Source organism: Colius striatus, chromosome 1 (assembly GCF_028858725.1).
Source record: "Colius striatus isolate bColStr4 chromosome 1, bColStr4.1.hap1, whole genome shotgun sequence".
NCBI lineage: Eukaryota > Metazoa > Chordata > Aves > Coliiformes > Coliidae > Colius > Colius striatus.
The window spans coordinates 66,606,374-66,629,530 of NC_084759.1; the positions used below are offsets into that span (position 1 = coordinate 66,606,374).

The 23,157-nt window shown below is 40.3% G+C and overlaps 1 protein-coding gene across 1 annotated transcript in view; it reads left to right on the forward strand.

Annotated features, from left to right (window-relative positions):
- The first annotated feature begins 1,773 nt into the window (after positions 1 to 1,773).
- MGAT4A (alpha-1,3-mannosyl-glycoprotein 4-beta-N-acetylglucosaminyltransferase A) overlaps positions 1,774 to 23,157 on the forward strand; it is an 85,008-nt gene continuing 63,624 nt past the window's right edge. Inside the window, exons 1-3 of the mRNA XM_061997898.1 lie at positions 1,774 to 1,880; positions 2,644 to 2,727; positions 5,988 to 6,302. Of these exons, the coding sequence (XP_061853882.1) occupies positions 6,209 to 6,302 (94 nt within the window). The 5' untranslated portion in view covers positions 1,774 to 1,880; positions 2,644 to 2,727; positions 5,988 to 6,208. The remainder of the gene's footprint in view (positions 1,881 to 2,643; positions 2,728 to 5,987; positions 6,303 to 23,157) is intronic.

A 23,157-nucleotide genomic window follows, 5' to 3' on the forward strand; every position in this document is an offset into this window, starting at 1 on the left:
GGACTTTTATGTTAAAATGTCTCCACCAGTTGGTTTTGTTTTTTTCCCGGCACACAAATGCAAAAATTCATATCCCTAAGCAACACCAATGTATTAGAGGCAAACAACAGTGGCTCCAATGTTTGTAGCTTGTTGGGAATTGCTACAGAGAATCCTGCTGTAGTCACATGTGTGTATGCGTGAGGATATGCACGCACTACTTTTTGTTTGAAACTTACTGTGACGAATTTGTTTTGCAATAAAAATCCACTTCATTCTGCTTTTTTACACATGGGATTGAAGCACACATTTACATAATAAATTCTCGCTGCTCCATGAACAAAATCACAGAACAGCCTGGGTGTCGAGACCCTGCAAACTTCTCCCAAGCTTCTTTTTCACGCTCTGCCTGAGTTGCCACTGGACTGTCTTTGCAAGCTTTGAGAAAGCCAGCAAAATCACTGAGGGCTACTGTGCAGGTACCTGAATGTGTAAAAACACTGTAACATGTTTAAGTGTTAGTTAAAAAAAGAAATCTATGAAAGCTTGTTAAATGACACTCTTCAGACAGAGTAACTAGTAAGATTTTTTCAGTTTCTAAAGTTTCTAGTGGGGGACTGCTGACTGTATCCAGCATAAGAGCCTTAACTGACAGTAAAAATGTGTGCAATAGGATTTGTCTAAATTAAATGGAAAATGAGAAAAAAGGGGGCAAGCAAAATCAAGACAATCAAAAAGGACTGAACACTGCTAACCAGTTAGCACTCCATGTTAAGAGTGCAACTGTTGTAGGGTACACAGGATCATATCCTAACCTGAGAGTGTTACTTGATTTTGGCAGGAGCTTGCCAAACCCAGAAATATGCATGCAATTCCTGGAACATATGAAACACACCACTGAAGATAGGGGATTACTTACAGGACAGAAACCTCACAACACTAAATAATGAGCCCATAGAGTAAAGTTGCCACTGACTTTATTTCACTGGTTGCACAACGCAGCAGTAACAGCCCTCCAGGGAAACGCGAGTTCCTTTTCACACCTCCAAAGCTATACCTGTACAACAGCCTTATAGGCAGCATGAAAGCCATTGCAACATGAATGCCCTCCCCAAAGCCACACTTGTGAGTGATACAAAGCACAGAGGGCTCCTTTAACTGGTGTGAGGAAACAAGCTGCTCCTTAATTCTTGCTACAAGCTCCCAGGAGAGCATTAGCACGGTATAAACTCGACGGTAAAATTCATGACATGATTTGCAGGTCACACAGAGCACCCAAACACACAAGTTGCTTGGTGTTGACAGGCAGCTTGAGAACTGCGCTGCCAAGCTCAAGTTCCTCTCAGAAGGACAGGTGCACCCTCTCATAGCAACCCAGCAGCTCAGCCCTAAGAGAAGGAGAGCCAAGGGCAGGACAGGCAACAAGCAACCCAATGCTAAAGCAACCAATGCTTTCACAATACTCCTTCAGAATACGAAATCCCACAAAACACAGTGTACATCAAGAGACTCCGCGGCAAGAGGAGCCCTGACCCGCTCCGCTCTACCGCTGTCGTAACTCAGCGACTGAGGGAGGCCTGCTAAGACAGAGCCATTTATAGCCGCGGCCCGCGAGAGCGACAAGCGGCCCAGCCAATCAGCGACGCTCCCCTAGGCTGCGCCCATTGGCCGCCGGGGGGCCGGCTGCCGGCGAATGGGCGGGGTTTCGGCGCCGAGGGGCGGGGCGGAGCTCCGTGCGGCGCTCGGGGTGGGGGGCGGTTGCGTGGGCCGGGTGCGTCGCTGACGAGGGGAAGGCGGGAGGCGGGCGAGGGGAGCGACAGCCCCGGCGCGAGCCGGCACAGTTGCTCGGCGCCGCGCCCGCCCGCGCCCCGCGGCTCCCCCTGCTGGAGCGCAGCGTACAGGTGAGGATGGCAGCAGCGGGTCCCCCCCCACTCCTAGCGCGCCCCGGGCCCCTGCTGCCGCCTTCAGACCCGACTCGGAGCCGGCAGCCGGGTGGCGCGGCAGCAACAGCCGGCTCGGTTTTGTGGGCGGTTAGGGCCGGACGTCCCTCTTTCCCGTACCCTCCGGAGCGGGTGGGCAGCGGAGGCGCTTCTCCTCCCGACGCGCGGGTCTCTGCGGTGTTGCCGGAGGGAGGGCAGGAGGGAGGCTGGGGGCCGTCCTGCTCGCCTCTCCGCATGCATGCCCCCTTCTGCGCTCGCATGCACCTGCGTGGTGGTGCGGGTACCTCTTGCGGCTCCTTCGCGGGACTTGCCGCCACCCCCTCCCTTCTCCCGGGGGCGTGTGGAGTGCGGCGCTGGGGTCCGAGGCAGAGCGGCGCAGCTCCCCTCCCTTTCTCTAGCTGGGGAGCCCGGGGAAGACCTCTCTTTTCTACCCCTTTCCTCCTCGCTGCTTGCCGGCAGCCCGAGGAGGGGTTCGGCGGAGTTTGCAGTTTCCTGTCGCTTTTCCTTCCCCCGCGCAGCTTCGCTCCGCTGCACCGGGCGCCGCGCAGCTCCCCGGACCGGCGCTCTCCCCTCCCTTCCCATCTCCGTCAGCTCTCGCCCTCTGCCGCTCGTCAGAGCTGCCGGCGGCCGGTGCCTGTCTCCCCGCCTGATCTTTTCGCTTCCCCCACCGACGCGGAGAGACACCGGGGAACGTCCCAGCTAACTCGGGACGGTTTTCACGCAGGCAGCGGATTTCTTCTCCTCTCCCTTTTCCCCGGACTTTGAAGAGGACTCGGCTGCGACATGGCAGGACGCCGGCGAGCCTGAGGTAACGGCGGAGGGTGGGCGCGGGGGATGCCGAGGCGTTTCGGTGGAAATGAGGTGGAAAAGCTCCTGCTGAGCGAATCTTTCCTTCTCATTGCCCGTCCTTCCGTGCCTTAAAGAAGCAGCTTTTTTTAATAAAAATGCCGTGCCGCCGCCCCGGTAGGTGGTTTTGCACCTCTCGGCAGGGTGATGGGGAGGGGGTTTGGGCTCATCCTCTTCAGAAGTCGGGCACTCTTCATGCCTTGATCTGATCCGGCACCATCTAACCCTTCATCAGCTATTTAAAGAGCCATTGCAGGGCCATTGAAATGTATCAATTTGATTTATTTTATGGCTTGCAGTTGGAAATCTGTTTCGTATGTGTTTTGGGAGTGTCCGGATACGTAATAGAAACTTCTTGGTTCATTTAAGATGTGATTTGATAGAGTGGTGCTCAGTACCCGGGAGGTGCCAGGTACCTTCAGTACCCATGGCCTTCAGCATCTAGCAGGGTCATTCCTGTCAGTCTGCAGTGGGAAAGGTTTGGGTCGTAACGATGCTGGGAAATTTCATAGGCTTCGTCTATCTAGTTATACCCTGTCATAATGTCATCTCAAACTGTGTTACCCCTCCATTAAATTTGTTTAGTTTGTGTTGTAAATTATACAGCAAACCTAAAGTGACCACTTGGGGATTAAATGATTTATGTCCGTCAATACGAGGGTTTCTGATGGTTTAACTATATGCATTTTTAAAAGCTGGAACGCTTCTGGTTTATGCATGGCCTTGATGTATGCAGTTTGATATAGTGAAATGCTTGAATAATCATCTGAGTACTGCTGAGCTGTAGCTGAGCTGCTGGTGCCTGTGCTGAGAGGAGTGGTTACACCAGAAGACAAGGATAAAAGCAGAACCAACCAACCCAAAACCATGATAATTAGTAATCTGACACAATTTTGTGCATACTCGCTGCTAATTGAATCGTGTTGCTACCGTTTTTTCAGTTGTGTGGGGTTGTTGTTTTTTTTCCTGAATTCTTTCAGACTGTATTTTTTGTGGCTTCAAATAACAAAGCCCTGATCACAACGACTTGATTTTATTGCAGCAAATGTAAAAATTATGCCTACATTTTCTGGCAAGGCAGGCAATTCACTTTCCTTGCATTACCAGATGATATTTTTACTCTCCTGGTTGCCCTCTCTTTATTTGCATGTTGGACCAACTGTCTGTTGCCCCCACTGGGATAAACTGTCTAACATGTAGCCTGGTCCTGTGTGCACACCTGAGCTGCTCCAGAGAGATCTGATTGCTGCTAAACTTGTGGTAAAGGTGGATTACAGTTTAGGCATCCTTGCTTCAGAGCCACTTCACCTGTGTTAAACTGTTGGTGTCATAGATCTTATTGGCATCGTAGTTGCTTGTTGTGGTAGTCTGACAGTCACTTAACTTCCTAAATCCATGTAGACAAGCCTTATAAAACCTTGTCTCTCCTTGCTTCTGAAGTTCATTCAGACTTTTATCTTCTCACCTAATTACTATTGCCTACCTGTCTGACTTTTGTGATACCCATCTCCTATTCAAAGTGCTGGTGATATTTCCTGGCATTCTGTGTCAGCTTTCTGTAGGTCTCTCAGTTGTCTTTATTTTTCACTGTGTGGAATTCAGGTTTCTCATATCGTAAGGCCTTTCTCAGGTCTTTCTGTTCCAGCCTGTTAGTTTCTCACTGAATTTTACCATCCACTTCGTCTGCATCCAGTATACTTGCTTTTACCTCACAGGTGCTACATGATTTCTGAGTTAATGTTTAAAGCCACAAGCCCATGTGTGTGTAAAGTTCCTCAAAACAAAGCGCGTGAGTAGCATTCTATGTGTGGTAACCATAGACTGAGGGTAAACAATTTCTTTAACCTGGATATTGTCACCAAGATTGCAATGCAAGAGCGTGTAGTTCTGCAACATTGTTCTCTTCCATTCATTTCTTAATGATGCCTGTTGATTATGTCTTGTTTTGCAAGCCCTTTGGTAAAAGCAGAGTGTGCTGTGATACCGGCTTGTCAAGAGTAGTTCAGATTTGACCGGAACCTCTTGGCACCATAATAATAAAAATGGGTTTTTTTCTTGTTTTTCTAAATGTACCCAGGCAAGAGTGGCAGAGGTTGCTTCCAAGTAAAATTCAGAGCAAGTTATTTATTACTAGGTAGCATACTTGTATCAGATGTAGTTTATAGTGGGGGAAAAACTGTCAGTGCCTTAAAAGAATGTTAAATGTTAATGTTTGAACTATGGTAAAGGATAATGTAGTGCTTCAAAGACAAATCTGGGGCCATCCAGACTCTTTCAAAGTTGGTTAATTTATTTCACTTATTCTCTTTGACTTGCTCAGTTAGTATGAGGCGGTTAGATGCTATCTGTGTTTGGCCAGTTGTGAGTTTTCTAGTCCTAGGGTATGGAACCTTCCTCTTGGATAAAACCAAGCTGTAGGTAATTTATGTGTTTTGTCCTTTTGCCTGTGTGATGGAGACAGAGGAGTGATATGGTCATATCATGGTGTTTAGTGGGGCTTTTGGACTGTTGCCAGTTGGTATAGATTGAGCAGTCTCTGCATGTGCTACTGTAGTCTGTGCTTTAGCTGTAGCTACGCTTGGAAAAAAAAATGGTTGTGGATGGATTTAATGCTCTTGAACTGAGCAGAGAAAGATGAGTGACGTAGGTTGGTAAATGCTGTTTAAAGCTCTGGTCTCTCAGTTTGCTGGGAGGCAGTTTGGCTGCCACAGTTACTTTAGGCCTCACTGATTTCACAGAATCACAGAATGGTAGGGGTTGGGAGGGATATCTAGAGATCATCAAGTCCAGTGACTTGCTAAAGCAAGCCCACCTAGATCAAGTTGCACAGTAATGCATCCAGTTGAAGTGAGTACTTAGGAGTGGGGCCTTGAGTTGCTGGCTGGCTGAAACCAAGTCTTCTTGTATCAGTTCATTACCTGCCAGGTGACACGCAGTCACTTTGTCTTCAGTTTATGATAAAATGGTGATGCTGGTGATAAAGTACCTTTTTGTGCTGAAATGACCAAATGCAAGTGAAATACAGCTCCTTCAGGTACAGAAAAAGGACAAATTAATCTGACAAGGTCTGTTATCTGAGCCAAGACTGAGGCAGTGCAGGGAGGTGTATGTAAGGCACACTAATGAGGGTGTAGTAGCATTTCTTTACTGTATTTTGATACGTAGGGGACTCTGGTAAACATTTTTACATAATCTGTTAAAAAATTTGTTTCGTTTGCACAGGACTAAAAGAATAAAGACACGTTTAACTTTTGAGAACTATAAGAAAGCTTGCAACAGTTTGGAATGGAATGACTTATGATACCTCTGCTATGTGAGACCTACATTTTGTGTCATCGTTGGCCGGCTGCTGCTGGTGGACTTTGGCTGACTTGGTTGCAGTAAATCCAACAAGCAGGTCCTCATCGCTAACAGAACAAAAACAAGTGTGATGCTGAAATGAGATGAGGCTCCGAAATGGAACTGTGGCCACCGTGTTAGTTTTCATCACTACTTTCCTCAGTTTGTCCTGGTATACTGCATGGCAAAATGGGAAAGGTAAGTAAAAGGCTTCAAAACCAAATTAATCTTCATGTAGCTTAAATGGCAGAGGAATGAATAGTAGTGCAGGCACGTGCACTGCTGCTATATGTTTGCAGTCTGTAAATTGCTTGTGGACTAGCTCTGCTCCAGAAGATATTGCCTTGGTGAGGAATACACACCTGCTAGGAGATGCAAGAAAATTAACTTAGAGTGATCCTGATTTTAAAAAAAAAAAAAACAAACCCAAACCAAAAACTGTACCTAAAGAGAAGCAAATGTTGCTATTGGAGGAAGAGATTGGTCCAGGCTGAATAGTCGTGTTTTTGGGGTTTTTTTCCTGATTTATAGTTGTTGGGAAAACATATGGTCTCTGGTTGTGGTTTTTGTTGTGGTGGGTTTTTTTCCTTTTTCCTTTTTTCTTCATGTAACATATGGCCAATGGACCCGGCTAGAGAATGTTATTTTTGGTGGTGCTTTCTGTGTTCCCTGAATGATTCAGTGATGGCAGTGGCAAACTGCCAATCAGTACTGCTGAAAGACTTTTCTTGCTGTCTTTGAATGAAATGTAAAATATTTCTTGTCAGAGTATGATATAAGAAGTAAAGTGATATGAGTAAATTGGCCAGGTAATGGGAAATGCATATATTACAGTAACATGAACAATCTAGCGAAAAAAATCAAGTAGCTACCGTGTATAATAGACTTTTACCTTTTTGTTTATCTTTGATCTTACTGCACTGTATGTGAACCTTGAAAAATTCAGTTTTTCTGAGAGTCAGAACTGTTTACTGCACGTAAAACGTTTTCGTTTTGTCCTTCAGTAAGGCAATGCTTTCTAGAAGAAGAAAGAGTTTTGGCTGTTTGATTGGGTTTTTGTCTTTATAAATGTATAATCTGTTGAAAAACAGTTGTGTCCTTCAAGTAATTTTAAAATACATGCTCTGTCTTAAATGAGATTGTGACATAGTATATTCTGATTGCTCTTCTGACAATTTATCTTCAGTCATTCCTCAGGTCCAATAAAAGGAAGCAGAGGTTTAGCAGGAATACTCTCTGTTGTAGTACAGCCAACATGTAACCCTCATTTAAGTGTAAAAGAAGCTGATGAGTTCTGTGGCATATTGAAATTTCCTGCCCCCCCCGTGCCATTGAGCACTTGTCAGAGAAGCAGATGCTTAGTGGTGTGATCTCTGCTGTAGCAGTTGGTTGGTAGGCTAGTTTCTGAATACAAGCAGCAGGAGAAATGTCAGGTTACTTAAGCTGTAGTAATATAGCTGTCTTTTAATTGGACAACAAAAGTGTAGATCAACAAGAAATGGAATATTTGACTAGCACTGTAAGTAGTATTTTCTTCATTTTGTCTAAACCCACATCCTCGAGTTAGATTTTATGTTACTGTTTCATTTCTTGATAAAGAACCTCATAAGAATTTTGCTTTCACCATCTGCAGAGGTACATATCTGTGAAATACTTGACACGTGATTTACAAGTCTTCTTTTCTCAAAACATAACACAAAGAAAAGTCTCCTTTAAAAGACATGAACAAAAATCTGCAGTTTGGAGAGTGCTAGTATATATAGGACTTGATGACAGTTTAGGCTTCCTTTATTCACATTGCTCTATTATTTGTTCTTATTTATTTTCCTATCTGAATGCTTAGAATCAATACTTTCTTAATGGTGATGTAAAAGTTCTGCATTTATCTTCTTCCAGATCTTGCTGTTGAGTGTTCTGATGGTAATTTGCTAAATAAAAATCAGTTTAACAAGACATCAGTAATGTGGTAATTAATCATAAATCACAATTATGAAACTCCGGTATAGATGATTTGCTCTTAAGGTGTTGCTTCAAGAGAAATTTACACATAGAATATTTGTTTTAAAATCTTAGGTTCTTTTAACATGTTCAGCATTTTATTGATTTGTACAAATTGTCTAAAACCAAAATGGTTTAGAGTTAATTTAGCACCACATTTTCAATCAGAGACATTTCTGCACCAATGCAAAAGGTTCAGAAACTGATGATATGTATTAAGAATTTTATTTTCTGAGTTTGGTATGCATTTATGTTTATTTAGTAAGTCTTTTGGGATAATATCTTAATTCATTGATACCATTTTCATTACAAATTGAGTGGTTTAATTAGAAGAAAGTACAGTGCTTGCTGTTCTATTCCCTGAAAGGCCTTGGGGTGTCACATACTCTGATCATCATCTTTTGTTATTTATTACATTTATGTGGCATGCACTAGATTTCTGTAGGTGTTTGTCAGTCTTTGAGCAGCAGAGTAGATCTAAACTTGGAAAGAAAATACTTTTTATTTTTAAAAGAAAAAGCAAAACCTCAAATTGCGAGCTTCTCAGTGACAACTAAAACAAAATTTGCTTTTTAAAAGCAGAGGCATAGTGGTCTGTTTTTAACAACCTTCAAACACTCTTCAAATGATTAATTTTAATCGAGAAACTAAGATCTTGGATAATTGTCACCTAAAATGCAGAACCATTTGTAGAATAGCACTAAGTCTGGAATGATGTGATATTTTTGTAGATCATGTCTTCCTCTAGTAAATATACCTAGTCCCAGTCTATGCAGGATAGGATTTAGACACTTGGAAGTGATACAGGCTTCAGTACTAGTTTAAAGTGAAAAAATTCATCTCTGCAGAACAGTGCTTTACCAACGTCAACTGCTGAAAAGTTGTCAGGAGTTGAAGGAAATACTGTCTGAAGTGCAATCACTGCAAACAGCACACCTTTAGCTTAGCCAGTGGTCTGATGATTTAAGTAACCTTTCATGGGGCAGATGCTGCTGTCTGGATGAAGTGGCCAATTACATGGTTTTGCTTTATAAGTGTGGTGGTTTAGCCAGGTCTCCACCAAGTCATAATATCACTCCCCCTCCCAAACTGGACAGGAGAGAGAGAGAAATATAATGAGTGGTTTGTGAATTAAGGATAAAGACATCACTCAGCAATTAGCATCATGGGCAAAACAGACTGATCTTGGGGAGAAAAAGATTTGATTTATTAAAGGAACAATAAGAACAGGGAGATGAGAAATAAAACTGAATCTAAAACGCCTCCCCCCACCCCTCCTTCTTCTTGGGACTCTCCTTCCCGACCCCTCAGCGATGCCAGGGATGACAGTTATGGTCAGTTCGTTACAGATGGACTTTGCTGCTGCTTCTTCTCATGGGGAGGCCTCATCACACTTCCCACTGCTACACTGTGGGGTCCCTCCCATGGAAGACAGTGCCTCATGAACTTCTCCAACATGGGTCCTTCCCATGGGCTACAGTTCCTCATGAACTGCTCCGACATGGGGCCTCCCCCAGGGGGCAGCTCCTCACACCCTGCCCAGTGGGTCATCCACCGGGAGAACAGTCCTTCAGGTACTGACTGCTCCAGCCTGAGTCCCTCACCAGATCACGAGTCCTGACAGCAAACCTGCTCTGGCATGGGCTCCTCTCTCCCCACAAACTCCCAGGTCCTTCCAGGAACTTACTCCAGGATGAGCTTCCCATGGCGTCGCAGCCTCCTTCGGGCATCCACCCACTCCAGTGTGGGGTCCTTCACAGGCTGTGAGTGGATCTCTGCTCCCTGGTGGCCTCCATGGACTACAGGGGCACAACTGCCTCACTGTGATCCTCACCACAAGTCAGAGGAGTCTTTCTTCCAGGGCCTAAGCACCCTGCTCCTCCTCCTTCTCCACGGACCTTGGTGCCTGTGGAGATGTTTTCATATTCTCACTCCCTGTTGCTGCTGCTGTTTGGCAACTGCACAGCAACTTTTTCTCCTTTTCAAATAAGTTATTCACAGAGATGTTGCCTCAGTCACTAATTGGCCAGGCCTGGGTCACCTGTGGGGTTGAGCTTAGAATTGACTGGCCTTAGCCCTGCCAGCTACAGGGAAAGCTTCTGGCAGATCTTTGTTTAAAGAGGCAAGCCCTGTAGACCCCCTGCTACCAAAAAACCTGTCCCGGGTAAAACCACTACAAAAAGATACCTGCATTTGAAGAAAGTTGACTGAGATACCTCTGGTCAGTGGAGAGAGTCTTCAAAATTAAGCTAACATCTTTGTAATTTTCTGGACATCATACAATGTCTAGAAGCACGGGAGTAAGAAAGCAATAGAAGCCCTGGTAAAGACCCATCCTGTGGGATTCATGAACAAGCATTGTAAATCAGCTTTCTAGGCGTTAAGAATGTGTTATGTTTTGCACAAAGGAAGTAGATATTGGAAATCAAACCTTACCAAAATGCAGATTGCTTTGGTGCACAGAAGGAGCACTTCTAAAAGATCTGCAGTCAGTTTACATTCACAATCAGTTCAATATAAGATGTCCTTGAATTCCTCCTAAGATTGAGCTCTTATGCAAGTGATAACTTTATGCTTAACACTCTCTCTTTTGACTGAATCATGCTTTCTGGTACTGATCTGCTCGAGGCCACAGATCTTCACCACTTCACTTGTGAAATGCAGTGGGTTTTTTATCCTAAAGACATTTCTCTTAAGATCTAACCAACACAAAACAGTACTGTGTACCTATTAACACCAGCCACAAAAATGACATCAGAGCTGTTGTGTGCTACATAGAGTGTGGTCTTGATGCTTTGATCTTTAATGTGACTAGAGGTCTGAGTACATAATGTTCCAGGAAGACCATTATGCTCCATAGTACTCAAGAATCTCCTCTTCCTGGGTCAGCAAACTTCCTGGTGCTTGTCACCAGCGTGTAAATTGGGAAGGAAGGTAAATAATGTTACTGAATTAGGGCAGGTGTGGTAGGATGAAATTCCTCAGCAAAGCATTCATTGACTTCATCACTCACTTCCCATGTTCAAGTCCTACTCTGATCCTGCCGCCTTTGATTAATTAAAAAAAAGCCCAAAGCAGAGCAGTTTTGTTTAAAGCATGAATGCTTTGTTCTTGGTGAAAGACAGTCAGTAGTTGGCAGTGTCTTGTGTCACTTCTGGAAGGCCTTTGGCTACTTGAAGTGGTGAGGACATGCATGGAATATGTATTGTGAAAATCTGAAACGACTTAACCCTTCAGGATTGTCTAAATGATGTGTATTTCAGAGCAGTCTGAAAGTGGTAGTGTACATCAGCTTTTTTTCCCCCATATAAACCATCTTTCTCTTTAATGATGAACAAATAGGTGAAAAGACTTGTTTTTCAGTTCATCCAGGGGAATTGTCATAACCATAGGATCTCTTCACAGTATGAGGATGGCTTATTTTGGTACACTGATTTAAATTCACATGGGAAGACTTCCAAGAGGACATCTACTTTTGAGATATTTAACTAGCTTCCTAGTTTGCTGAATATTGACTCCTACATAAGTAATGATGGTTGGAGCTACTGTTTTGTTTTAAACATGATGTTTTCTCTCTTTTGGAGAGAAAGAAGCCTGGGCTATATAATGAAACTGTTGTTTTCTTTCTCCTCTGGCTGTTTTCATAAAATTAGAATTCCCATACTGTTTCTCAGACACAATATTCTTAAGTGCTGAAAAATATCTAAACAACAACCATAAGGAAACCTAACTGAAACTAAAACAAAAAGCCTCAGCCAGTGGTGGAAAATTTTGGAGCAGGAATATTATTTACCAGAGGGAGAAGAGTCCTACAGAACTATGGGGGATATGGAGCAAGAACAAGAGATATACTTTGTTTTCCTTGATATTAGTTATGCAAATACTCTCTTTAAAAATAAATTAGAAATATGAGATATACATGTTAGTATTTTGTTACCATAACCCACCTTAGTTTATGCTTTGATCCCAAGAAGAGCTATTATTCAAGTAAATGCTGATTACAGTCTTCTGGCTGCATGTTCAGGTTTCAGAGTTATGTGCTGTTTTCCCACTGAAGTTGGTAAGACCTACCAACCAAAATAAAGTTAATTGAACTACAAGCTGGGAAGAGTTGGGGGCAGGGGAAGGGATGATAAAGTGTATGTAACAATTTATACCAGTTCGTTTGGAGAAAAGAGATCTGGGGGGGTTTGTGGGGGTTTTTTTGTTTTGTTTTTTTTTGGGCTTTTTTTGTTTGTTTGTTTTTTGTTTTCTACTTAATAGAAGGGAAGCTTTGGTTTCCTTTGGAAATTCTGTTGCAAATCTTCCAGGAGCTGAAATTCAAGGAAATAGGTGTTTCCTTTCTCTTTTTAACACCAACTCATGAACATTACTCTGATCTTTATCTAAAATATACTTCAAGCTTGATTTCTAAAACTAACAAATTGGCACATAGCTTACTGATATTTAAAGTTGATATTAAAATAGGTGTTGAATTTCATTATGCCATCAGGTTTGGAATGGTTACTGAGACCCCTGTACAGGTAGTGACAATGCAGTCCCAGGTGAATTGAGCAGAATACGCATATATCCTAGCTGTTCAGGTGGGCAGTGTTTAGGTCTGCAGTATCTTTGTATCTGTCTTGTGGCTATTGCAGCAGAACTTGTGGAAAGGGGACACCGCCTTGTCCCTTTGCTTTTTTTGTAACCTGCTAGCTAGGTTAGCTCAACAGTGAATGGGATTCTAAAACTTGGTTGGTACCCGAGAGGTTAACATGACCAGCCTCAGCCAGAGTCTTGAGGTACTGCTCTTGGTTGTGGCCCAGCCCTCTGAGTTGGGGAAAGGCAGTACTTTTGTTCAATGTGGCTTCTATTAGTACTACTTCAGCCTGAGTCTTCTATACTTGCATTACTCCTCTGAAACGCTTCTTGGTGTGCCTGTGCAGAATCTATCACCTGAGTAACTTAGCCAACCCAAGAAAGAAAGTTGCATCTGACACAGCTGCTCATACCCTCCTATAAGAGATGTAGCTACAGATGTAGCTACTAAGAAACCTTGGCAATGGATTGTGAGCCAGGCTGTATTTCTCTTCTAGTAACTGTTTTCTTAAAGAAGTTATGGTAGATACATAGTCACATTTTTTACAGTGAGCAAGATAGGCTCCCCAGTGATCTGTCCTGGTTTTGGTGGTGGTTAATATATTCCTTAGTGAATCTGGATTATGAGAAGGAGAGATTTCTTACTAAATTTCAAACAGCACCATGCTCGGAGGAGCAACTAAGATAGGAAGAGAAAAAGGAGTTTAAAATAACTTATGCAAATTTAAGACCTAGTCAGGAAGGGGAGTGAGTGGACAGCTGAAGGTAGATGAAAGTATTCAGGCAAAACAAGGGATGCAGTAAAGCAGAAGAAAACCAAATGGTCATATAAAAAATGGGTAAGAAATTTGGTGTTGGAATTCTAGTTAGGAATGGCAGTTTACTGTAAATCACAGTGGTTCCTCACGTTATTGCAGAAAACAAAAGGAGTTGGGGAAAAAAAACAAAAGGTGTTAAGGAAGTAAAGAAGTATGCTACTCCAGCAAGACATGGGAAGTCTTCTTTCTGCTCTGCTTGGTGCCATGTCCACTTCTGGATAGTGCACTACAAAGAAAATAGATTCATTAGATGGGATTCAACAAGTAATCAAAGGTCTGTAAAATTTATGCTGAAAAGAAGAGTCAGTATCCTTTCTTTAGCTTAAAGGAAAGGTGTGAGCTATTGTTTGTGGCCGTAGTGAATAACAGGATATAAGGGACTGAAATTGAAAGGGAGAGAAAGGTTAGGGAGTGGAAAAAGTTTTTGTAATGGCAAGCATAGTTACATACTGGAGTAGGTCATAGGGAGGGGTGAAGAATTTCCATGTAGGTAATTTCAAGGACAAGTTAAACCAGCAATGACAAGTAAAAGACACTATTGTTTAGTACCAATAGACCTTTGGACTAGCACAAAAAAAAGTGAATTACACTGTTGGGGGTTTTTTTTATTTTAAGTCAATATGACACTCCCAAAATAAGGTTTAGACAGGAGAGACCTAGAGTTGACAGGAATGATCTAACTTTGATCTTGCTGAAGTTAGTTTTGAGCAGGGAATTGGACTGGATGACCGCTAGAAGTCTCTCCTAATCAAAGTTGTACTAGGTGTTCTTGACCTTTGCCAGGCTTATCTCTTCTTGTGTTAAGAGCAACGTGCCAGCACATTTCATTGCTAAATAAAATTGATGCTTACATAAGATGCATGAGAGTTGCCCTTAATTGTCATAAAATTTGAACCTTTAAAATCCATACAATGTTTGCTGGTATTTTAGCAGATTCACTTGGCTGTTTATTGTTAATGTTCACAGCTTTTTCCGTGGCTAGGAGCCATGAAAATATTGTGTTAGAAGAATTTCAAAAAGTTACTTGTTTTTATTTTCAACTGTGATTTTAATTTTGTTCCTTTTCTTTTTCTCCTTCCCTCAAGTAATATCTTATTCAGTAACTTTATTCCTGCTGTGTAATCACAACTTTATTTGCTGGATAACAAAAAAGCTTTTTCCATTATTGATAAAATCTTCAAGATTAGAATCCCGTAAGTTGTTGCTTTTTAGTATGAGACACTAGTAAGTCTGTAATTTACTGTTGTTTATAATGCACTATGTTTCATTTTCCTGAACGTGGCAGAAAGTGAATAGTAAGTGGTTTCCTTGCTCACAGTGCAAAGCTTTATTCCAGCTAGTTTCTGCCTAAAAATCAATTACTCTACAGTGCTTTAGAGCTGTGCTTCCAGCTGCTTTTCTGGTTGTCTCTTTGGCTTTCATGCAGCTTTCTGTCTATTCCTGTAGATGCTTCCTACAGATGTGCCACCCATCTATCGAATTGAAAACAACAGAAACTCTTTTTTTTTTTTCCTTATGCTAATATATAATTTTACTATCTTAGTTACTAGGTAAAATAGTTGTTCAAATAAACAGCCCTTATACGTAGCTGCACAGCCCCTAGAGACCAACTGTAGATGTACTGTTGGAGAGAGACTTGAATAAAACAAATGTGATGGGATCACTATTGATGTACAAGGTTGTTGCTAATTTGCAGCAATGTGGGAGCACGGTGAAGCTTTGATCCTGAGTTGTTTGCAAGGAGAGCGAGTTAGAGTGAATATGTTCTCAGAGCTATTTCAACATAGTTGTCAAGGCACAAAGAAACAAGGAGCATCATCCTGAGCCCACTGGCATGTGTGGAAATAAACTTCTGCAATGGCTTTGAATTTTGTGCCTAAGCTAATAAGGATTTCTAAAAGTTTCATCTCTTAGGGTAGCATTAATTATAAAGTGGTAGCACTCTTCTGACCAGTTAGCTTTTGATAGATGAATTTTCTTCTAATGTATTAAAGTGTTAAACATTTGACTGTGCATCTACTGTTACTCTTCTCATTTTCAGTTAAGAAGCTAGCTTTTTTTGCTCTAGTTTCTGGTCTGTGTGTATATGTTTCGTTTGTTTATGAGAAGAGGGAAAAGAATATTTTAAAGTAAGAATGTCTTGATTTACATATACCAAAACTTGGAGAGTGATTGGCAATTCTGTAGTTAAAAAAGAAATTTAAATATCATGTTATATAGAAGCTTTCTGGTTATCAGAACTGAATGATTGCTTTTTCTTTGTGTCATGGTTCCACTTTCCTGTGTCCTTCGTTTCCTTGCCACATTGGACTGTAGCTGACTTAATCCATCTGAGAATCTTAACTCTTGGAATCTGAGCCCTGTATTTTCTACAGTGTGTGAGCATATAATGTGATGATTCTTGGAGAAGGTTTGGGATACATACATCTGGATTTTCCTGAGCATGATTTATCTTCATGGAAGTCTTGTCTGGGAAAAGTTCTTCAGGTGCAGAGCCTGTTAGCTCTGGATGGAAAACAGTGCTGCTGCACAGGCAATCATGTTGCTGACCAGCTTACTGCGTGACCATAATTCTCAATTGTGTGCACAGAGATTAAGTGTGCACAATAAGTGACATCTTTGGGAAGTTCTATGTAAGTGCATATTTGTGATAAGTAGTTGCTGGGCAATTGTGCAATAGTCCACATATCTTTTTGGATGTCTGAAGGGATCAGCCATTCAGTTACTGACTGGCTGGTTGGCATATGCACTGTTGGTCACATTCCAGAGGATTTGCAGAGGTGCACGTGTTGTAGAATTTGTCTATGTAGAAGCATCAGGGTTAAATATTTTCATTTCTGTTGATTAGGGAGGATCTAGACAGAAGTTGAAGAGACCTTTCTGAAACTCACAAGGTTAGATATTTGATGGTAGAATAACTGTTCTCTGATGTAAACAGGACACATGCATTCATAGGTAGAGGTGACCTTTTTAGGTCAGGGATCATATTATGTTTTCCTTCTCCACACTGCTTTGCTGACAAGACAGTTGTGCAGAGTAAAATGTGTAATTTTATGTTATATGAAGACATTGAAAAGAGATTAATGTTTTGCCCTGTATTTGTAATACGTTGCTTTTAACCTAACTGTATGTGAGAATTTGTCCTCATGCAGGAAAAAAAATGATCCTAGGACATTTACAATATGTTTGTGTATTTGGTAGTAATAGCTTTAAGTTGCTCTCTGATGCAGTCATAATGATAAACTAATGATTCAGATAATGAACGTAGGATAACTGTGGTTAAGTTTTTTTCACAAGTTGAAATGTCAGTGCAGCTTCCTTTGCCTGAAGACATGCTGTTGTATCCTCTTTTCCCCTCTGTCACTCCTTCATAATGATTTTTCAGTTTGTCTTCCTTGCTTGGTTCAAATTTAGTGTTGTCAGTAACACTGTATTCCTGTAAGTTTGGTGGAAATAGGCTGTTAGGACCAGGACAGAGCCTCCACTTGGCCCCATGGAAGAAAGAGCTGGAGCTCAGCCGTAGTGATGGACTTTGCTAGCTGGGCACGTTCCTGCTGACTACACAGTGGATGCAGAGCTCTGTCTGCTGTAGCACTGTCTCTTGCTACTGGTTAAAGGCAGATGCTGGTAATGCACGGAAGAAGCATGTGTATGGGATACATACACAGGGGATAACATGAGAAGTTGTGTGCCAAGGGCCAAACATGGATTCTGCTGGCCGGGGTTATAGTGATAGAGGATTGGAGAGTTGTGGGATGTTGGCAGGAGTCTTGGAGAAGAGCTGGGGCCACTGGCATAGAAGTAAGAAAAGGTGGAAACAGCTGTAGGAAAACAAATCTGGGAAACTTGTGTGGATGCAGTATAGTGGGGAATATAGTCTTCTGGGTCTAGTGAGAATCTGTGTTTAAGCTGTTTGCTTTTATCTATACCTGATCTTGAGCATCTTGCTGTTTGTACATACATTGTTAAATGTACCATAGAAGAAAAAGGCGTTCATGTCTGCTTTGCTATGTTATTTTTTGAGACATTATAGATGCATTTTTCAAATGAAAATGAAACAAAGGAGACTGATCGTTATTCTAAAGGGGATGTTGCCATTTGTGGTATTTAAGTGAAACCATAGAGTTGGTGACTGATGCCACCAAGAAAAGCTTTGCAGCAGATTGATTCATATACTGCAATAATGGCATAAAAGTAATGGGACATTTAATGGAAACTTCTATGGCTATTATGATCTGCATCTTTCAAAAGTAAAAATGGAATTTTATGTACAGTTTTTACAACACAAAAGGTTTTTGAACAAATGTTTATCAAAACACAAAGCCTTTCCTGTAAGGGAAAATGAAAATGTACCTTACTTCAATTCATCTTTTTTCAGATGGGATTTATAGGCCACAAAATGATTCTTGGATCTCTCCTGTGAGAAAAATTCCTACACTTTTCTAGTTCTTCCACAAACTTTGTTTCCTTGTTACAGAAAGAGTCAATATGAAAGTTAAAATTATACTCAGAAACCTTAACCTATTTGAAATACAAATGGAACCATATCTCCCTCTGGCATTGTAGCGTCACAAACTAATGTTCAATAATACTGATGAAGAGAATGATAATGGCAAAATAATTAAAAATATGTAACTAATACAGTGATTTGAGAAAGTTAAACTTACAGTTAACTCTAAAATTTCAACTTCTTGTACCATGTGACACGTTCCAATGGTTTTAGTCAAGTCTAGCTAGAAACCAAGTAGGGCTTTCTCTAACCTTTTGAGTACCTTAGTTGCTGCTTCTAGACCATTCTTTTCCTGTTTACAACTTGGTATGCCATGATTGAAATTTTGATCTGTTAAACTATATTGTTCTAATATTTGTCTATGACAAGCATGTCTTGTTTGTCCCATCCCCTGCCTTGATTCTTTTTTTTTTTTACCTTTTCATAGAACCACAGAATTACAGAATGGTAGGGGTTGGAAGGGACCTTTAGAGATCATCTAGCCCAACCCCCCTGCAGAAGCAGGTCAACCTCAATCAGGTTGCATAGGAACGTGTCCAGGTGGGTCTTGATGACCTCCAAGGAAGGAGACTCCACAACCCCTCTGGGCAGCCTGTGCCAGGGCTCCCTCAGCCTCACAGTGAAATAGTTTTTTCTTATATTTAAGTGGAACTTTTTCTGTTCCAGCTTCATCCCATTACCCCTTGTCCTGTTGCTAGCTACTATAGAAAAAAGAGATGTCCCAACCTCCTGACACCCACCCTTTAGATATTTGTAAATGTTAATTTTTGCTCATTTTCTTTTTTTGTGTGTGAAACAATGACAAAACGAGTATGATACGTAGGGACCGTGTAAGAATTCAGGTGAAAGTAGTTTCAGATGTGCAGTTAGGATTGAATTTTGAACTGGTGTAATGCCATAATTACAAGCTTGAGATACACCAGTGCTCACAATTGCAGATTGACTAGCATGATGATAATCTCTAAACAGTCCCTGGATTTGTGGATGTTTTTTCAAATGCAGACCTATCTATGTGTATTATAATGCTCCTCTTAACTAGGACTTAAGTCTGTCATCAATATTCTTTGAATTATAGTTATTATTATTTAATGTGCTTCCAAAATGAAAAAGACTAAACTTGCACCTTGTTCTCAGTTTTTAATCAAGGATTTTTTTTTTCTTTTGAATCAAGAGGTCCCTCAACACTAGGCACTGAGAGAGGCATTGCCTAGCTTTGGCTTCATCTGTTTAGTTAGAGTTGTATTATGTTAGCGACACAGTTTGCTGGTGTAACAAGAGCTGGAGAAGGGAAAAAAGTAACTTGTGTTCATTTTTTAAAATTCTCTTATGTGTAGTTCATCATGAATACATGGAATAATGTATGTAAACTTTGACTAAAACTTTATCCTTTTAATTTTAAAATACAGTTGTAGCTATAACTGTAGCTCTTAAAGCAGGAAGCTGATGTGGAGGTGTCAGATATGTAAAAGATGTTAGAAAAAAATGTAGAATACAGGTTCAGTTAATGGCTAGGTATTTGCAAGATGTGAGAGATGGGAATGGAAGAAGCCTGAATGATTAGCAAATTGATATGGAAAATTGATTTGCTGTTTGTGCACACTGGTTTGAATAATAAACATTAAACCAAAAAATGTTTTTACTGTGAGCTTTTATGGAAACTTTTTTCTTTCAAATCCCATTTCCAATTTTAACTTGCCAAATCAGTAATGAAGAGAATCAAAGACCTTACTTTCAATAATGCTTTTACAGCAGAGAATACTTTATCAGTAAATTGAATCAGAAGTTCAGCAGCTTATAAAAAAAGTGATATGCAGAGAAATATTTTTCATTTTTTTTAAATCTTGAAGAACCCTTCTGGAATTGGAGAACACTAGATTGCAGAAATATTTGGATTTGATATCTTAGTATAAGTACATGTGCTTATTTGTAGAAAGCAGCTGAAAATACTGTCTGAGATCTGAGGAAAAACATGAGATGTCACAGATGACTTGTAGTCAAACTGACTCCAAGGGCTTGAATTACCTAAAGGGTAATTACACTTGTTTACACTGTCAGCACATCTGTATTTCAGGTGAAGGGATAGTCTCTTGTTCTTTTAACAGAATGAAAGGATTGTGTTTTACCAGGGTTAAACTTTGGAATTGCTTTTATATTAAAATTATGATACTACAGAGAGATCTGATTGTTACATTATAAAGCCACACTCTGCTAGGATGAACATGACTGTTTATGACTTCTTTCATATGTCGTGTTAGAAATGAGTGTATTGAGCTATTATGTAGTTTTAAGAAGATTTTCTGGTTTATTGGTAGCAATAAAGTGTGCATACTCAAACACATAAACTAAAAGATGGAAGCAAACAAAATAAATGGATGCACCATATATGCTTAACACATACTTGTACAGAAATGTAGAATGGATTGTTTGATCTTAATATGTTACAAAATGTAATAAGAATGCTTTCTTTAAGCTAATGTGCTCCATTGTTGCCAGGAAAGCAGGCTAGATATCAAGGTATAGTGTATCTTTAAAGAGCATTTCATCACTGTGATTGTAATGCTTGCCTGAACTGAAGCTCTGTGCTTACTTGAGAAGCAGATCTGCATAAGATTTTATTTCAGAGCTGAAGCGTGGCTTTTTAATTGGCAGTTAGTTCGAAAAAATAATCGTGACATAATGATCTTTGTAAAAGCTGTCACTGGAAATTGTGTTACTGTTGCACACTTTGAGTCTTGTGCAAGACAAGTAAGGAATACTAAAGTTGAGGGGCTTAGTGAAAGTCGTTTGAAGGTATTTTTTTGACACTATGTAGAGTTAATGTCCATATTACAATAATTCAATGGCTAATATACTCAGTTGGGCTCTTTTATTAATTCATTAAACTGAACTCTTTGTGCTATATATGCCTACAACAGAAGTTGCAGTATTTTTTCTTGTACAGCTTTGCTTTTTGGGAATAGAATCTAGGAAGCTTTTATTTATGTCTTAGAGATTCTATTCAGGGCTAGAGATATGTTAAATGCTGATTGCCTATTGTGGAACTGATTTAGCATATGATTTCAGTGACCTTTTAATATCACTTTGCCTTTAAAGAAGTAATGCCAACAGAGTTGACAGTTCTTAACACAAATAAAAATCAAATAGCTGGAACCTGAAAAGTGCTGAGGATTGTATTCATCTATATAGTCTTGGGCAGTATTGTTTACTAGGCAAAGAAGTGTGAATGCTAGTTAAGTTAGCAGTCTGATCAGAACAACTAAATTGCAAATGTGAGATGATTTCCCCTCCCCCCCCCCCATCACTTGCTGTTCTTTGTTTTAAAAGAAGACCTTCAGCTCAAATGCTGCTGATAGCTCTTCTCAAACAAATCATGTGTTTAATTATCCTTATTGTCTGAAGCCAGTGCACAGACAGAACACCATATGCTTCTGTTGACTTGACCTCCTTAGTCCTGGGTGTCTGGATTTTCTGATATATTATTCTTTTTGTTTCCTGTGGCCAAGGGAGCATTCAGGTCCTCTGTCAGCTCTCATCAGCAGAGATTTCAGAGTGGTGTCATTGTGGGTTTTAGAAATGTACAGGAGACTTCCTAAATTGTGACCTTTCTGTATTGTATGTAGAGACAAAGGTGAGCAATTGCATGTGAACACATTTTAAAATGATTCCTGGCTGCTTTATCCAGCTATTAAAATACCACTTAAGTAAATAAATCATCAGTTGTCACAATTCTAATTTGCCTTCTTTGGCTTTCTAATTGCTTAAGGTTGTTTTTCTTGTAGGAAAATGTTTTCTTCTGTAGCTTTTTAGAAGAAAAAAACCCAAACAACCCAAACAAACCCAAACCTACTTGATGTATTACTTCATGCTTCCATTTTGATTGGTAAGCTGCGGCATTATTAGCGTATTTATATTAAAGATATTTAAAAAGGGAAGGGGGTGGGTAGCAGGTTCTAACAAACTGATTTCTTCTGTACTCTTATTTTTCTGCTTTGTTTGTATATGTAGAATTTCTCAGAAAGCAAGGATTTTTACTTCTTAAAGAGTAAACTTATTCTGAAATTTACATTTCAAAATGGGAAGGTTTTACCAGTTGATATTACAAAGGATTATATTAAGCTTGCTTTAAAAATTTTAGCGAAAACAACTTCAGCGCCTGCTGCAAAGGAATGTTTAAACAAAAGTATCTGGATTGAGATTGGATCAGGCCTTGAAAGTTTCAAAGCAAACACTTTAGACTTGTGCTAGTGCAATAGGCTTGGAGAGAACAAAAAACATTATTAGTTTATGCTGATCATTGAAGTGCAAGATGTGAACAGGTTGCAATGAAAAATGAGAGAACTTAGTAACTCTTGAGTTATTTTTAAAAAAAATAAAGTTAGGAAAATGTGCAGAACCTTCATTCGAGTAAGCTGTCCTTCACAAGGAAAGCTACTTCAATAAGCATTTATAAAAAAAAAAACCAAAACATTTCTAGTCCTAATAAGTACATTTCTCTGTGGAAAACACGGGCAATAAACAATAGTTCTACCAGTTTGTTTTGGTAGATTGAAATACCAGATTGCTGAAATGACCTGTCGATTTGAGTAACAAGATTAGGGATAAAAGAATGACTTACCCACTTGTTTTCCTAAATCTTGATACAAGACTCTTTTTATTTGTTTCATGAAGCGGAAAATATTTTTGTCGTGATTAGTAGGATGTATTTTTCATATGTAAATCATCTACCTTACTTTCCTGTCCTTAATTGTACAGAAAAATATCCTTACAAGAACTATTGCATATTCTCTAATCCCTTCAAAATAACAAAACAGGTTTATAAATAGGCATAGCTACAAACTCCTTAACTAAAAAGGCCCAGAGGATCAAGTGTTTAGAGGACTGATACAATTTGACCTTGAGCAAAACTAAGAGCCTTTATTTATAGCATGTGTGTTAGCATTTACAGTATACTGCCTTATTCCATATTTGCATGGTTGATTACTTTTCTGCTTTATAACTTACTTATAAAAGGTTTTCATTTCACTTAAGAGTTAGGAAGCTAATTAGCTTATGGGGAATAGTCATCCACAGTAATCTATTGTAACATTTCAAGGACAACATATATCAGCTTTCTGTCAGTTTCAAGATAAAATCAGAATCTGATTTGTAA